General features: G+C 37.4%; 1 protein-coding gene across 1 annotated transcript in view; it reads left to right on the top strand.

Annotated features, from left to right (window-relative positions):
- Positions 1 to 17096, top strand: part of LOC104267442 (G-protein coupled receptor 98-like) — a gene marked incomplete at its 3' end in the record, with an annotated part of 77712 nt that overhangs the window by 15654 nt on the left and 44962 nt on the right. The window contains exons 5-11 of the mRNA XM_009877259.1: positions 106 to 210; positions 1592 to 1705; positions 3998 to 4563; positions 5951 to 6221; positions 7034 to 7363; positions 9952 to 10128; positions 11160 to 11383. Of these exons, the coding sequence (XP_009875561.1) occupies positions 106 to 210; positions 1592 to 1705; positions 3998 to 4563; positions 5951 to 6221; positions 7034 to 7363; positions 9952 to 10128; positions 11160 to 11383 (1787 nt within the window). The remainder of the gene's footprint in view (positions 1 to 105; positions 211 to 1591; positions 1706 to 3997; positions 4564 to 5950; positions 6222 to 7033; positions 7364 to 9951; positions 10129 to 11159; positions 11384 to 17096) is intronic.

The raw sequence follows: 17096 nt of genomic DNA, 5'->3' as shown, positions 1-17096 counted from the left end.
ATTAACTTGTCTGTGGGAGTTTAGTATTTCTATGGTAACAGTTTCTTCCCTCTGCTGTGATATTTGATCTGTGCCTGATTGCCTGTCCCTTTTCTTCCTCATTAGTCTGCCTTAATCACAGTGAATGAGCCCAGGGGCAGAAATGAATTTGTGCCTCTTACTCTAATTAGAGAGAGGGGAACCTATGGGACGGTCATCATAACTTTTGAGGTGAGTTTACTGAAAAGGCTTCATACTTTAGTCTGTTCGATAGGACTGTGCGGCCGTAACTTATCAAAGTGTCTATAAAAGTGAAGGAGGAGTAAAATCCCTATGTCTACATTTGTTAAATATGTTTCATGAAATGGAAAGATGCTACTTGTCAAATAGATAGTACTGCAATTACCCGACTGTTTAACTTGAGGAAAAGGGAAGAGACACTAGAGAAAACTCAGTATTCGCTGTCATTTAAATATTCGAGGCAGCATTAGTTGGTATTACTAGAAAACAATGTGTATTAAGTGTTTAAGGAATGTCTTATTTAATATTTCTTCAAAATTTTCCTATATTTTATAAATAATTTTCTGAGTGAGTGTTGTGCCAACTTCGAACATGTCAGTGTGAGAGCTCAGTGTTTAGTGTAATTCTGTATCTGTAAGACTGAATTCTGAATCTGAATTCTGTATCTGTCTGAATTCCCAGAAACTTAGACCTCGTGAAATAAATGCTTATGTTGAATATTTAGAACGTTATTTACGTACTTTATTTGAATGTGGTATAGTTATTGCCTTTATTGTATTTGTTGTTGTTGTTTTTCTCTTATCTAACTCCAATTCTAATGCATACTTTAAAATTACATATAGATTCTTTCATACAGTTATTTGTCAATTGCCTGGCCTTACTCATCATCAAAGGTTTAATCTAGACCTGTCAAAATCTCAAAAGATTTGTATTGGACTTTATTGCATACTAAATACAGCACGCATAATTAGTGTACAGAGATTCTGTGTGTGGTTCATTGCAGATCTATTTGTTTTAAGATCCAATAAATTTTACTGTCTGCACAATTAATCAGGTCCATGTCACTGTGTAGTCTGTGTACGTGTGAAAATGGAAAGATTTTCTCCAAAAAGCCCCTGACATATTGCCTCTAAGGGTCTTCCTGGTCTTTTAGGTTTCAGTATTAACTGTAATTTCCTTATTATCACAAGTCAAGATAGAAAGGATACAAACCCAGTAACTGCTATTATTTTATCTTGGCACTTATTATGAAATATTAGTGATTTACATTAGATTAAAACCAGTATCCTTTCTGTTATGTAACAGAGCCGGTTATGCATCAGTAGATACCAAAGGGTCTTCATAGGCCTGTATGCAAGTAGTTTTCTTCCTCTTTTTCTGGCAATAATTTCCTCAGAGTGGTGACTCTTACTCCATCTGCCACAAAAGAGCAGGTTTTTACAACTGAATGTGTCTGCTTGCGAGCAGGAGATGGCTGAGCAGATAGCTGTTTGTTATGCATGTCACATGCTGTGTATTGATTATTGCACTTGGACTAGATTTGCAACCCTGTTATATATATTTCTTATTGTAAAAATCAATTCTTATGCAGATAGAAGATGGACCAAACCCAGCTGAAGAAGACTTAAGTCCCTCTAGGGGAAATATTACATTTACCCCTGGGAGATCAATGCTGATTTATAATTTAACAGTTCTTGACGATCAGGTATGGACAAGCTGACTTCATTTTTAGTTTGGATATGTAGGTTAACTGCTGTTCCAGAGGGACTTGGAGCCGTAAGTTACAAAAATACTTGGTTTACTGAATATTAGAAGTGCTTCTACTAACATAATCTCAAGTAATGGTAAATTTTGGCTCTATGCGCTCTCATTTTTACTCCTTCTAATGCTACCTCTGTAATTCTCATCAGTAAATATTTTTAGTTTCTGCACACATCCTAGCTGCCCTGACTAGGCCTGTTATGTGCTACAGCTATAAATGTACAAATAATCAGGAAAACAGTATACTTTTTATTCAGATGGAATGCTGAGTCCTTGTGTGGCTAAGGATGATGTTCGTGAACTAAGTATAGGTTTATCTGTCAGACTGTCCTTTCTATTTTTAACTTTTCTGTATTTCTTTTCAAATGTGCTCTGGTTTTCCCTAATTGTCTGCCTTGCAATTTCAGGCTCTATTTGCATAATGAACGCAGGCTATCCAGTGCAGGCAAAATCATAACATTTCTTACATAATGCATTTTTGATTACATCTTCAGTGATGCCTGTGCAATACCTCTGGCTTCAGTTAACAGGCCATAAGGATCCAGTTAATTCTTTGTTTGCTTTGTGGGCTCTCATTCGTGTGAAGAGCAGACACGTTATGTTTTCCACTAAAGAAGGAATGTAACACATTGAATGTTCAGAGGATGTAGATTGAAAAACTTTGTATGTTTGTATATAGATGTGTTTCAAGGTAGGATCATATTTTAGAAAATACTGAAAATAGACAAAATTCTTAAAAAAACCCAGGCAGTCTTGTGAAGACCGTGAATAATAAATGATAATTAAAAAAAATCAGGTTTTAGATTGGTCTTTGAAAATACTGTGTTCATATTTCACATATTATTCTACTTATGCTTCTACATATACTTCTACCAGTTTATGACTTTCATTTTTCTTACACTTTTCATTTATTTTTTTTTAAATATGTAAATGGCAGCTAAAGTTGTGGATACATTTTTATTGCAACTTAAATGCATATTTTTATGGTGCAAGCTGGTGTATTAGTGACCTAAATAAAGTGTAAGCTAGTATCTATTTCCAATAAGGTAAAATAACTGAGTTGTGTCACCGTGTAAGATAGAGAGGTGACTGAGAGCTTCCAGATTTCACATTGACAAAAACCCCCTGCATCAGTCAACAACATTATGCAAGTTTAAGTGCCACAAGCCAAACAAGGGACAGAACTGGCATCGGCTACAAAGGCAGCTGCATGCCCACTCTCTCAGCCCTAGAAAAGTATCCGAGGGTGGCCAATTAACAAATGAGTGTGAAAGAGAAGAAGTATTGGACAGCAGGGTCTTCAGAACTTTTTTTTTTCAGAACTCAGTAGACAAAAGTGCATAAAAAGGATTTGTCAACTTTACAACAGAATATTACCGTTAGCAGAAATTAAGTAATTTCATCCTGGAATTCCTCTCAGAAGATAAAAGTACTAGTTTCCAGGAGTCCACAGCAAGGCTGAGATGCAAAGATCTCAAATAATTTTTTAAAGATTGACTTTTAACCTATATGTTTTGATACAATAATCATGTTTTTCAGTTAAAAAGGTTTAGCAAATCAAGATTTAGGGAAGAAAAAGTAATACAAAGCAAAAATCTCATCCTTAAGTTTTGCAGTTTGTAATTTATAAGCCATTGTTTATTGTCTGCTGCATTAGATACATCAGAAGAAACAGCTATAAACACTCATTTTGTAGAAACATCTAAGCCTAACTGCTAAGCACCAGAAAACACTTTCTCAGGTCTGTGACAGAAATTTCCTCTGAGGATGTGGGTATGCCTCAATACAGAAAGAGTTCTTTTTCCAGTTGTATAGGAATGGATGAGCCAAGGTAGCTTGTGTCAATAAATTGTTCCTGTATTCTCTTGAGTATGTATATAGGAACATCTGTTTCCAAATAGAGTTGGCTTTCAAAAGTAGAGTTTGGATCTCCTTTGGAAAGATCCAGGTTTTTCTGATCCTTGTCTAGTTTTTGTTTTACTTGTCTTTCCACTCTTTTTCACATTGCCAGAGCACAGAAGTATGTTTTAGAGAATGAACTGTTCAATTCTGAGAGGAGATTTTTAGCCAAACTTAAAACCAAGACCTCTCTCCTGCTAGTTTTCATATGAAACGAACTGCCAAGTTTCTATTATTTCCCATCTCTGCAAAATATATAGACTATACTTCTCAGTAAGAGTGTTCTTCATGGTTTTGAAATGTGACTTACACTCAGTTGTTAACATTATTTTTCCAGATACCTGAAAATGATGAGCTGTTTGTCGTACATCTGAGGAGCGTGGAGGGAGGGGCTGAAATCAACAACACAAGAAATTCTGTTCAGATTAATATTAAGGAAAACGACAGTCCTGTGCATTTTGTTCAGAGTGCTTACGTGGTGCCTGAGGAAGCTGATGTGGTAGCAATTCAATTGGTTCGTGGTAAGGATGTCAGTGGAAAATTGATTGGGCCTGATGAACATGAAGTCTCTGTCAGTTACGCCATCATAACTGGGAATTCAACAGCACACGCACAGCTTAATGTAGACTTCCTAGATCTACAGCCAAATACAACTATTGTTTTCCCACCTCTAGTTCATGAAACTTACATGAGGTTTAAGATCCTTGATGATGCCATACCAGAAATTGCTGAGACCTTTCAGATTATGCTTCTTAAGGACACTTTGCAGGGAGATGCTGTTTTGGTTAATCCATCTGTTGTTCATGTCACCATCCAACCGAATGATAAACCCTATGGAGTGCTATCAATCAACAGTATCCTCTTTGCACAGACAGTTATCATTGACGAAGACCAAATTTCAAGGTACGGCAGATCTTCACATCTAGTATCTAGTCAGTTTAAGAAATTTGTATGTCATTGCTATCCTCCATTTATTGGTTTAATTGAAATTGAATCACTGCTGAAAATATAATGTAGAAATCACTTAGTCTGTTGTTATTATTATCAGCTATATCTACAGAGATTTCAAGAAAATGGGAATGTCTGGCTATATGGGAAGTATTTTAATATTTATGAACTGTATGTAAAAACTAAATATTTAATCATATTATCAGAATTCTGAAAAACCCTTTGTCTAAAGGCAGGATCAGTCATGAGGCTGCTGCACACCAGTTCATAAAAGTGAGAAACAGATTTCTGTCTTCTTTCCATGGTAAATCTTTGTATTTACTATACATAAAATCAGTCTCAAATTAAAAAAAAAGTAAAAAAAAAGAGATTTAGAGTGTCTCCCATGAAACGCCTTAAGCTTGACCTTAAAATTTTTGAATGATTTGGGTTAGGAGGGACCTTAAAGCCCACCCAGTCCCACCCCCATGCCTTGGGTAGGGACCCCTCTCAGCAGAACAGATTCCCCAAAGCCCCGTGCAACCTGGCCTTGGGCTCTGCCAGGGAGGGGCTGCCACAGCTGCTCTGGGCAACCTGTTATTTAGAAATAAGTTAAATATTTGTAATTTTACAAAGAGATTAAAATCAAAGCTCTGTACAAATTTTACAGGCAAGAATAAAAATGTCCACTGCTAGCTACTGAACGTAGTTCTTCCCCAGAGGAGCAGTAGCAAGCTACCATACTATGAACAAATTTGCAATAGTATTTTATAATATATAGAGGCCAGAACTTCAGTATTCATCTTTCTGTCTTAAACATAGGAAAGAAATAAATTTTGCTTTCTAAATTTTTGTAAGTCATGATTCCCAGATTTTTTGTGGTAGTCATGGGCTTGTCATATGCTGGGAACATCACATTTTCGATGCCATAAATATTGATAATTTAATATTTTAGTGCAGAGGCAAATAATTAATTCAGAATAATTACTTAACAGTTCATACCTGACAACTATATTTTGATGTATTTTCTAAAATGGCGTAGAAAGTTAATGGAGAAAAAGTCTGGAATTTGATGTGTATTTCTCAAGCCAAATCTAAACCATGCCAAGGCTCCATTGCTCATTTTCTTTTTTGCTGTAAACAAAATGAGCTCTAACAAATTGTTTTATAGATATTACAGAAAAGTCTTATGCATGTGTTATGGTTTCACAAACTTCGAGCCCTGACTCAAATATCAGTTACAGCACTGAACATTTATTCCACTTAAGTCAGAGTGAATCTTTCAGGGAACTGATAACTAAGCAAACCAATATTAATTAAAATTTTATGTTATGGATATTTTATTTTCATTCAAAACCCATAGGTTTGAAGGGATCACGATTGTAAGAAATGGTGGAACACACGGAAATGTTTCTGTTACCTGGGTTATCATCCGAAATAGCAGTGATCCCTCACCTGTGACTGCAGACCTCATTCCGGAGACCGGGGAGATATTTTTTGATCAGGGTCAGATGCTCGTAACGCTTCCTCTGAACATTATTAACGATGATATGCCTGAAGAGGCAGAGCCCTATCTTCTGAAACTCTTAGCTCATACAATACAGGGAGGTGCAGAAGTCAGTGAACCATCTCAGGTAAGTTTGCTTTTGGAATTCTTTTGGAGAAGGTTATAATAGATAATAATTACAGACTTTACCAGTTTTGATAACAGTGATTGGTGGGTGGAACTGGCAAAAGGGCTTGACTATAAATCAAACAAATTAACCCTTAACATAATCTTGGTATATAGAGCCCTTTCCAAAGTATTTGGCTTAGTGTAGTGTACAAAGCCAGACCTTTTTAACCTGGTGGCATTCAGCTTAGATTATTCCCAATGCACACAGGGCATTGCAAAAATGCTGTCTTGAGTGACTGCTTGGTAAGAAAAGACAGGAAAGTTATTTTTACTTGCTCATTTTCTGTCTTAATGATTATTGGAACGTTTTACACAGAATAACAGCTTCAAGAGGAGGGGTTGGTGATTAAGACTGTAACCTCTGAACTGTTAAATAAAGGGTGGCTGGCACTGCTGAGCATCTTGTGACTCAAGTCTCTACTTTGTCTTTCTGAGAAATGGTTGGAATGAACTTGGTGAATAAAACGAAATTTTTCACAATCCAAAACGTTTTTAAATTATTCACTTTGGCTACTGAACCAAAAAATCAGTTATTCAGAGCCCATTCTCTCACATGGATGATGCATAGTGGGAAAATTGCCACAGCCAGTGTTGTGCTACTTGTGTACAAAGAATAGTTTGGGGCTGTCAGTCTGATTTCTTTCCCCAGCGCCAGTTCACCAAGGAGAAAAATGTATGTGACAGTCAACACTTGCTTTTGTGAAAGCATGAAAACTGTGGTGTATGGTAACTGCACCACAGAGTGAAGTGATGCTGTGTTCTGTTTTGCAGCTTCTGTTTTACATTCAGGACAGCGATGATGTTTATGGACTAATAAAATTTTACCCTTTGGAGAATCAGAAGATTGAAAGTAATCCAATGGGACGCTTTTTATCCTTGAGTTTTGCAAGGGAGAGAGGAACAGTGGGAGATGTGCAATTGGTTTATACTGCAATGTATATTCCAGCTGGAGCTCTGGATCCTGCGAGAGCGAAAGAAGGCATTCTAAATATGTCTACAAGAAGCATTCTCATGTTTCCAGAAGGAAAAACACAAGATACTTTAAATATACCAATAAGAAATGATGCATTTCTTCAGAATGGTGCTCACTTCCTCATACAGGTATCTCCATCCTGTTTTGGGGTGGTTTTTTAGCCCATGTAATATAAAGGTTGTAATTTAGTAGTGCCTCCTTCCCTTTAAATTTTATTAAAATCATCCTACCTGTTAAAAAAAAAGACAAAAAAGGAAAAGTTATTAGCTCTGCACCTAAGAACACTTTCTTATTTAGAGACAGCTTCCGTAAATATGCTGTAAAGAGCTTTATTCCTAATCATTATTTGCCAATTTACAAATCCTATTGTAAGAGGATTCAGGTATTAATCATGGAATTTAGCAAAATGAGATCAATGTTACATAAATTAGTTACCTTTTGAGGTATGTTTCTCTGTCTACTCTTTGGCTTTCAGTGTAACCAAATTAACACTCTTAAATTAAATTACAGAAGCCTGACAAATTTTAGAAATTCCAAGCAAGTGAATATGAATTAAAAATAGTCAAATATCCAACATTTATATATAAATATGGCAAGAGAACTTGAAAAGTATTTTTTTCAATTGTTCTTGTTTTTTCCTCTTTTTATAATTTTTTTAATATGAGTTTATAAGAAGGGAACTTCTGTCAATGGTAGTCAAAATTGCCTGGAAAAAATCACTAAAATTATGTTTTTAACAGAAAAATGGATTTTCAGCAAAGAAAGTATTTCTACTTTCCAAAGAAGGCTTTCCTTTTTCACTAGAGAAGACCAAGTTTGCTTACATATTAGCAAGTTTTTGTTCAGATATACTGCTGTGGAAGATCCTGGGCATTGTAATCAGTATTTGTTATAGTTCTCATCTGCAGAAATGCCACTATGTCTACTTCCTATGAGTAACTATTGACAGTTGGGTCATCTGGGAGCCCAAGTAGCGATCTTGGTGCGCAGAAAAACGGATACAGTTCTTTTTAATATTTTCATTTTAAGTTAGATGTCTTTTGACTTTTCAGACAAAGACGTTATTAAGTCCATAGTTTTAAAATTTGCCAGGTTTTGTCTTCAACTTATGGTTTACTGAAGATGTTTTAACTACTTCTGGGATCTTGAAAATATGTCTTCTCTCCACCTATTTCTCCCTACATTCTCTTAAAAAAAAATAATGGATTGCTAGAATTACGTTATCGTTTTACTAGTATGCATTTTCTTTGCATTCACTGTTACACAGGGAATTGCGTTCTAGAGTACCACAGTAGGTCAGTATGGGTTTTTTTAGATCTGCAGAATTGGAATATCTAATTCTGAGGCCCTTTTAAATGATACATTATAAATAACATTGCAGCGTGGACAAGACACACATATGATAACTATTTCAGAATGCAGGCACTTTGCTCAGCTTTTCAAACTGCAGATTCCAGTAGGGCGGGGGGTGGGTGTTCTGTACTTTCTCTATGAACCATAAAAATCTTTTTGTTTGAATAAACAAAATCAGAAGGGCTTTCCAGCACAAATAATTCATTTAGAGAAAGAAGAAAAAATACTCCTATTTATCACTATGACAATCCTTCTGCATTGTGAATAAACAATAATCTCGGCGAACATGTTTAGAATGAGAAGATTACAGAGTTTCTACTAGGCACAATAAAGGATCAGCTCAGGAATTGGGGGAGGACGAGCGGAGGAAGAAATGAAGCTTAAACGCAGCTAAAGAATGGATAGAGGAACTGGAAAAGTGAGATTAACGTTCTTCAGTGACATCTCCAATTAAATAAACTACTGTAGTCCGAGGTGCAGTTTTTGGTATGGACAGGAAGATTAATTAATTTAATAAATTACTCATCATTTTTATTCAGTTCACAATGCATTTTTTTTTCCACAGGAGCTGATTTACTTTAAAAAGCATCACTGAACTAAAACCAAATTTCTTGGTTCTTCATTCAAATTTACTATCCAGGGTCAGAAGTTCCTAGCAAAGTGAATTTTTTCAGCTGTGTAGTATTTCAGAAAGTTTTCTGAGCTAACAACCAGACAGCAGTTTACCTACATTACTGTTAATTGCACAGCCAGGGCCCACTTTCTTTTTCTAAGAAGGCTTAGAAAACAACTGAAACGAACAGTTCCACCATCTGTTCCTCAGACTCTTAACTAGCTGGTATGGTTGAGTATTAGCTACTGAATACAGTATTTGTAAAGCATTTCCACCTATTTTCAAATAAAATGTGCATTAATATCTTTGTGTGTTACTCGAGCAGTGGTAGAACAAAGTATGATAGAGCCTAGGTAATTTATATAGTTTGGTTTTAAGAATCGAAGGGCTTTAAAACTCAACAGTTGACATAGTGATTTGTGATCAATGCATGGATTTATATAAGGCCACTTTTCCCCCCTTCTTTAAAACCTTACTTTATGATAATGTCTGATAACTCCAAGAAAAACTCCCCATGGGAGTTCAGAGGTGATTGCCATTGGTGTTTCATGCACTAGTGAAATATTTGCAGAAGTACATGCAAATCAGTTGTGGAAACATTTATTGCAATGATCCATGCAGATAGAATCACACGGTATAAATTATATTTGAAAGAAATATTAGGCAAGTCCCTGCATATGAAACTTACAGAATTGGTTTATCATGGTTTAAATTAATAAGGCTAATTTTTTTTTTTTTCTTTTCCTACAGCTGGAAAAAGTTGAGCTGGTGAATAGAATTCCCCTAGTCCCACCTCTAAGTCCTAGATTATGCGAGATTCGAAATATTTCTCTAAGGATTACTCCAGATATTGCAAACGGAGAAATAGGGTTTATTAGCAATCTTCCAATTATTCTTTCTGAGCCAGAAGATTCCCCTGCTACGCTGGTAAGTAAACCTTTTTATAATGTCTCTTAGCATGGTAAATTTATTTGGAGAAAGCAGTTTGCTATAATCAGCGTAACATTTGAAAGTTAATGTGAGGAAAATCCTTCCTCTAAGTTCTACCTGTTCCCAAATATTCACCCACTCTGGAAAACAAACAAACAAACAACAAAAATGGCAGAAAAAGTGCCTGTAAAAGTAAGGTCTGAAATAATGTGTTAAAATCAGAAAAGGGAGGTTCATCTTTGCTGTCTTTGTAAGCACCTAAAACCATTTAGGTTGTGATGCTTACATGGAAAAAAAGCTGGTTTTAATCTCTTACCAACTGCAAAGGTGGTAGTATAAGGGACTGATACGGATTTAATGGAAATATCTGTGTATCTTGAAGCTGACTTACATGTGAACATATGCTTTGGCATGCTGGCTATGTTTTCCAAAAGTTTTACTTGTAAGTTTCTTAGAATCCAAAGAAGCATTTTCAAAAATATTGCCATCCATGTGCTTGAGTCCAAGCTGGAGAAACCTTTTTAAAAACTCTTTTTCATATATTTCAATACATTTTCCTTCTTTTCCTAGTTGTCTTCACTGATACTTTCCCACAAATCCTGAATCAGATAATTTGTTTCTTATTCTCAGATTAAACCTGTTAATCTTCTGAGAGTACAGGTGGGCACTGTGCTTTTAACAGCCAAAATAAAGTTACGGTAACTACGTTTAAAACCTAAGTTGTGTCTTGATGAAGTGGGCACTGTTTAAATTAATTGTGAAATGCTTTTTGTGTTTATGGTTGCTTAGTGATTTGTAATGTTAATAATCTGGTGTCTCCACTATTTTAATTATATAACTAGTAAATGGTTAAAAGGGTAAGACTCATTTTCTGTTGATATACCATCTTTTATTTCATATCTTATACATAGGCATGAATGAAAAAGAAAGCTGAACATTTTAACGCTCACACTCATATAATAATTTGCAAAGGGATGATTTTTTTGCATCTAGCTTTACAAGTCACAACAGACTCATGCGTTTCATAGGTTTCCATTGCACTGCATCGAGATGGGACTGATGGTCAAGCAACAGTTTTCTGGAGTTTGAAACCCTCCGGTCTCAATCAAAAGGCAGTAACCCATGATGATATAAGTCCTTTTAATGGCTCCGTTGTTTTCTTATCTGGACAAAGTGATACTACAATCAACATTACTGTTAAAGCTGATGATATACCTGAAATGAATGAAACTCTCTTACTGACTTTGGACAGGTATCGTACCCTAATCTTTACTTATATCAGTTCTAACACACAATTTTTATATAACAAATTAGCACAGTATTAATTTGGAGGCGTTCCCTGTGTTGTGTTGAGAAGAGTCTGAAGGGGTATTAGGCTCTGCGTATGAGTTGTTCTTTGACTTGAGAAAAACTCGAGAAACGACTTTATTTTGTTTACGTCTTGATTAAAATAATGTATGCTATTTAGAAAGTTCTTTCAGCATTGATCTTTTGTTACAGTTCTTGATTATAACATATCTTCAGAAAACCAGTATTTAGTGAGATAACGATGAAGACTGTAATGAAGAGTAGAAAGCACTACATAACTGTTTCTGTCAGAAAAAAAAAAGAGTTTATAGGTATGGTGTCATTGCAGGATTAGATCAGATATTTATTTGTTTGATCTGTGCATTCAGTATTGCTTGCTCTTGATAATTAGATGCTTCCATTACAAGCTCCTGGCTTCCAAAACAGCCCAGTGTGACCATTGCCAGACGCTTGGGCTACAAAGAAATGGTGTTTCTGAAGCGCGATGTTGTAGTCCCTTCTGCATGAGATCAGGATTATAGGATAGTTAAGGCTGTAAAGGACCTCAAGAGCTAGGTGCTCTTACCTGCAGATCAACGCTACTCAAAATACTGTTCAGTGATTTTTACTTTCCAGCTCAGTCTGTTCTAAGAGGCTGCACTTTCTGAAGTTAAGAGCATGTTTGTGCAGGCAGTGCCTGCTGCCGGAGGTGATAACGCCTGATGTTTGGTCACTGCCAGGGCTGGGGATGCAGAAAGGCTCTGGCTGAGACTTGCTCCTGTAGTGACCAAGGATGCTGCTGGGTCTTGTGTGCCACGCTGGGGGTGCCGGGAAGTAAAAGGGTCACAAGGAAGTAACAGGTGGCACCTCTGGTGAGCATCACAGGGATTAAGGTCTCTTCTTCAATGGCCAGTGTCTGAGGAGGACTCCATCTGTTATTTTGCCTTGATCCTGAGCCTGAGTTCCCAAATCCAGCCTCGGTGCCTGGTTCCCCTCTGCTGCTGAGCCTGGAGCTGCCCCAGTGCCGCCGGCTCTGCAGCGCCTGTGGGAGTTGGCATCAAGTGGCAGGGACTTGGGTTTGATACCAGTTTTGTGTATATTTGCATATATTTTCATTATTCTAATTATTTCTTCACTAGTACTATTGCCATTTTATTTAAGCTGTCTTAGTTTTCCATTCTCTGAGTCTCTCTGCCTCATTCCCTTTTCCTTTCCATTTGGGGAAGAAGAGAGGGTTAAAGAGCATCTGTCAGCATTCAGTGGCCAGCCCAGCCCTCACCCCTGGCACTTAGCTACTCACTCTGTTGAAGAGACAGTCCTGTTCCAGACAAAAGCAAAAGTGGGCTATTGCAAGTAGTTCTTTGCTTTCCTGCTTATGGATGAAACTAGTTTGTCTCAAGGAATTCATCAGAGTCTCTGGCAAAAAGAGGGAAACTAAGATTAGAAATGATGATTGAAAGTGCAAGGAAGTTTTGTAAAGTGGCCAAAATATCGAAGTGGAAGGGTAGGAAACAAATAAGTAGACAGAGGAATCGGACAACACGGGAGATTAACTTTTTAAATTCTTTCAGCTCTGCAGGTGTGTGTAGCTAGAGCTTTCTGCCACTCACTCTGTTAACCTTAGGCTGCGCCTTGAAAACGATGGCTGTGATGAGGGTTGGACTGGCAGCAGGACAAATGTAACCACTGTTCTGCTTTCACTATGTGTGGTGGGAGCAGCGGGTTGTGCTGCTGATCATGAAGTGGCTGGTAGAAAGTGTGCCAGCAGACAGCAGCTTTCCCACACTTGGCAAGGTCAGAGAGGAAAGTGGGGAACAGGTGGTCTGTCTGGGAAAAAGAAGTAAACAAGGAGGAGATAAAATCTGAACTTTTCTCTAGACATGGAATAATGTCCCTCAAGGCTACGAGTGAGATTTGGCAACTTCAACATGCACAGAAGCCAAGAGTGAAATGACTGCAAAGATCATCCTTTCAGTACTGGAGGTGACTCTTCAAATCAGGGCTGAAGGATACTGGCAGGGTTATGCGTGCAAGATTGTGGCATTGCTTTCTGCATAGTTTGTATTTTCTGGATGAACAGAAGATTTCAGTTTCCAAGGCTGGCAGCCAGCATCTCACAGCAGTAGTGAATTAGCAGAGAAACAAAGATGTACTGTGCTGTGGATGGGCTTGTGCTGTTCTATAAATTGTGGTGTAAGTCAGTAGGAAAATAGAGCATGCAAAAACTTTAATGAAACTATGGTCGTAGGAACACGTTCATAAGCATTCTATTTATTGCAATTAGTAATAGCATGGATAAAGTAATAAAAATAATTAGTTCTAACATGGATGTATTGTTTACAACTCAGTGGTGTTGTTAGAAGGCAGTTTACATTATAAACGAGCAGTGATTGCATTCATAAAAAGAAGCTTTCCAAGCCAATAAAAATAGCATTTACCTTCCTTGCTCTATGGCCTCCATCCAAAGATCATAGATACTAAAAGTAACTCTGAATTCCATCCACAAAATGGAAACCAAAGTCTATCATAAGGAATATGCTTCCAAAGAAGACAGATGAGTAATAAAGAGGCAAGGTAATCCAGTACCTACTGGAGCTTCTTTGTATTTTTTTTTTAGGGGCAGCTTCAGGTTGAATGCCTGCCCATATCTGGATAGGCCTGAATTGAGACCAAATATAAAGCCAAATGTCTGCAGTGAAATCTATAAGGGAATGAAAAGGCCTTGGTCTTCTTGATGAATATAGGTGAAATAGGTGGTGGAAATTGTGTGTATGCTTTATGAAACCATGTATACATACTAGGGCTGTTCCCTGTAAATGGTGAGCACAAATAGAAATAATTTTTGTAAAAATCTAATTTTTGCCTTTTCCTTCTGTATCCCCTCCAGTAAGGTGCAGGCACAGTTATCAATCTGGAAGTTAACTCAGGTGAAGTGCTAGGACCCCCATGGCACGAGGGTTGTGTTTGCACTCTTCAAAGAATGAAGTCAAGAGAGAGAACTTGTGGACTTCGGGATCTGGCAAAAGCAAAGTACAGATAAATTGATTTTAATCTGTGAAAGTGATAATCCATGAACAGATGACTGTTTAAAAAGTCCTTATGCTCAAATTTTTTTGGAGTCATGACACATATAATTTAGGATGCCAGAACAGATCCACAGACATATGTTATGACCTAAATTTCCTTTGCTATATATAATAAAGTAAAACTGAAGCACTGTAACTTGGGGATTTTTATAGCTCTAGTGATTTCTCTGGTGTGACACAAGTTTCCACAGGCTGAAATTCTATCTTGAGTAAAATTAGAAAATAGGTTTTTTTTCAAAATTACAAATATGGAACATAGGTTTTACTAGCTCATCGTGAAGTGTCTAGTAGTTTGGGTTTTGGGTTTTTTTTTCTGTTTAGGAGAATACTTCATCATGAAAAGTTAGCAAATCACAGAAAGACCATTTAAAGCACTGCATACTCTTCACGCTCTTTAATTCAGGGCTTAAGTAATGTTTATATTTCGTGGGTTGCTGTCTGCACTGGCATGCACAGAAACACCATATACTGTTTAGTGGGACTGGGATTTTCTCCTAACTTGGTGATTTCCTGTTTCTTTTTCAAAATTGTATTAATCTTTCTAAGTGTTTTCTATTATGTAATACACGTGATGCTGAACGAGATAACTCTTTCAGTGTAAAATGCTGGATTTTTTTTGAAAGGTTTAATCAGGCTTCTTTCTGATGGGGAAAAAGTTGTAGAATGTTTAAATGAGTTCTGCTGAACACCTACTGATAGCGTTTATTACTTTTCAAAAATAATAACACCGTATATCTTCTGGTATGAGAAATAAAAATTAATATAGCCTTCAAAATCAAATAATTCAGGGATTAAACCTGTAAAGAAGGTGTTGCCTCTGATGAGAAGCACTGTGGAATTTGTGATGTGGCAAATCCTACTTTAATACTATTCTTTAAAGTTAGGACCTGCCTAAAGCAGTAGTCGAGAGGTGGTGTCCCTGGCGGCAGGGAGGCTGGATTAAAATGATCTCTAAGGTCCATTCCACCTTAGGCCATTCTATGATGATAATCCTGAAAAAATTGAAGAAGGGGTGAATACTGATTACAAATCTAGGAAACAAATTGAGTAGCATTCCACAGGCAATCTGAATACAGCTTTTATGAGATACTTTGATATAAATGAAAGTTTTTTAGAGACGTGTTGTTAACAGTAACAGCAATACTGATTCCCAGTTACACTTCTCTTTCTCAAGTGGCTTTCAAAACATTCACTTTCTGCAGAATTCCAATTCTTGGTCCAAAGATATCAAATTCGACCACATTGCATCTCTTAATAATTATTATTTTGTTTGCAGGAGTATTCCTCTTTACTTTAAATTCAGTCAAAAATCTTTGTGCTGTTTTGTGGTACTACGTGTTTAAAAAAGTGCAAGAAACATTTTGAAGCTTCTGTTAGTTGTCCTAATTAATCTATACTTCTTGCTAAATAATAATTAAGGGTTTTTTTGAGAAAAAGTATTTCCCTAATGACAAGTCATTTCATATGAGATTTGTCATATGGGAAGTGCTTTTTTTACAGCTGTTTCATCACAGAAAACACAGTTATGCAGTTTGAGATTGCGTTTCTTGTGTTAGCTTCATAAATATTACCAGCAGTTATCCTCTGTGATAAAATGAAACTTCATGTCCACAGATAGCCATTTTCACAGGAAAAGTTAAGAAAGAAAGGCAGATACCTTCCCCAGCAGGAAACATCTCCGTACTCCTTGACAAGTCCTCTCTCTAGTAGCTGGAGCTCCTTGATATGGCTAAACAACTGTGCTCAAGGAGTTGTTTTACGTTTTGTCATTACTTCTGAATACCCTCACCAGGGCAGACCATGAGTTTTGGAAGTTCTGAGGAGCCATTTTTGTCCTGTTTCCATGCTGCTGTCATGGGAGGGCCCAAAGAGATGGTTTGGCATACTACAAAGCGTGAAAGAGGACTACACTGTGCAGTTTGGAGGCCTTTATGACAAAAGGGCTGTAGATGAACAACGTGTTGTTCTTGGACGTTGCCAGGACATGTAACAAGAGCTGATGTTTGTTGGCTGGCGGGCTGTGTGGTGGTGTGGAGCCAGGAGTCCAGCCTGGTGAGATGGCTGGTTGGGCAGGGACTCATCCCACCACCACGAGTGAGGTGGGAGAAACGGCTGGAGCAGGCAGCTGAGGGCAACCTGGAGCCCAGGGCATCAGGCAAGGTCATGGCGGTGGGACAGGTCAAGCCAGGAACACACATTAGCTTTAGGGTGACACCAGAGTCAGACATAGCCCAATGATCACCAGGCAAGTCCACAGCAGGAAGACATATCCGGGGATGAGCCAGGAGGTCACCTGGTGGGTCCTGGTCCAGGGATGTTATGGGAATTCATCTGTGAGTAGCTCAGAGAGTAGATGTGAGGGATCCTGGTGTGTGCACCGTTTGTTGCTCATGCAACAGCAGCTCAGAGCTGGAAGTATAAGACTAGGTGCTTCTATTCCATTTTTGCATAGGCTATTTTATGCCTTTTTATAATAGGAACCAACATTTGCTGTCTCAGAGCAGTGATGGCAGTCTGGCCAATCCTGCAGAGAAACTGTAGTCCGATCAATCATTAAATAGAAAAAAACAAAGGGATCTTAGTGTTGAAAAT

This window comes from Apaloderma vittatum, unplaced genomic scaffold (assembly GCF_000703405.1).
Source record: "Apaloderma vittatum isolate BGI_N311 unplaced genomic scaffold, ASM70340v1 scaffold19239, whole genome shotgun sequence".
NCBI classification, from domain to species: domain Eukaryota; kingdom Metazoa; phylum Chordata; class Aves; order Trogoniformes; family Trogonidae; genus Apaloderma; species Apaloderma vittatum.
The sequence above is the reverse complement of the archived record's forward strand: the minus strand, read 5'-3'. Positions and strand labels throughout refer to the sequence as shown.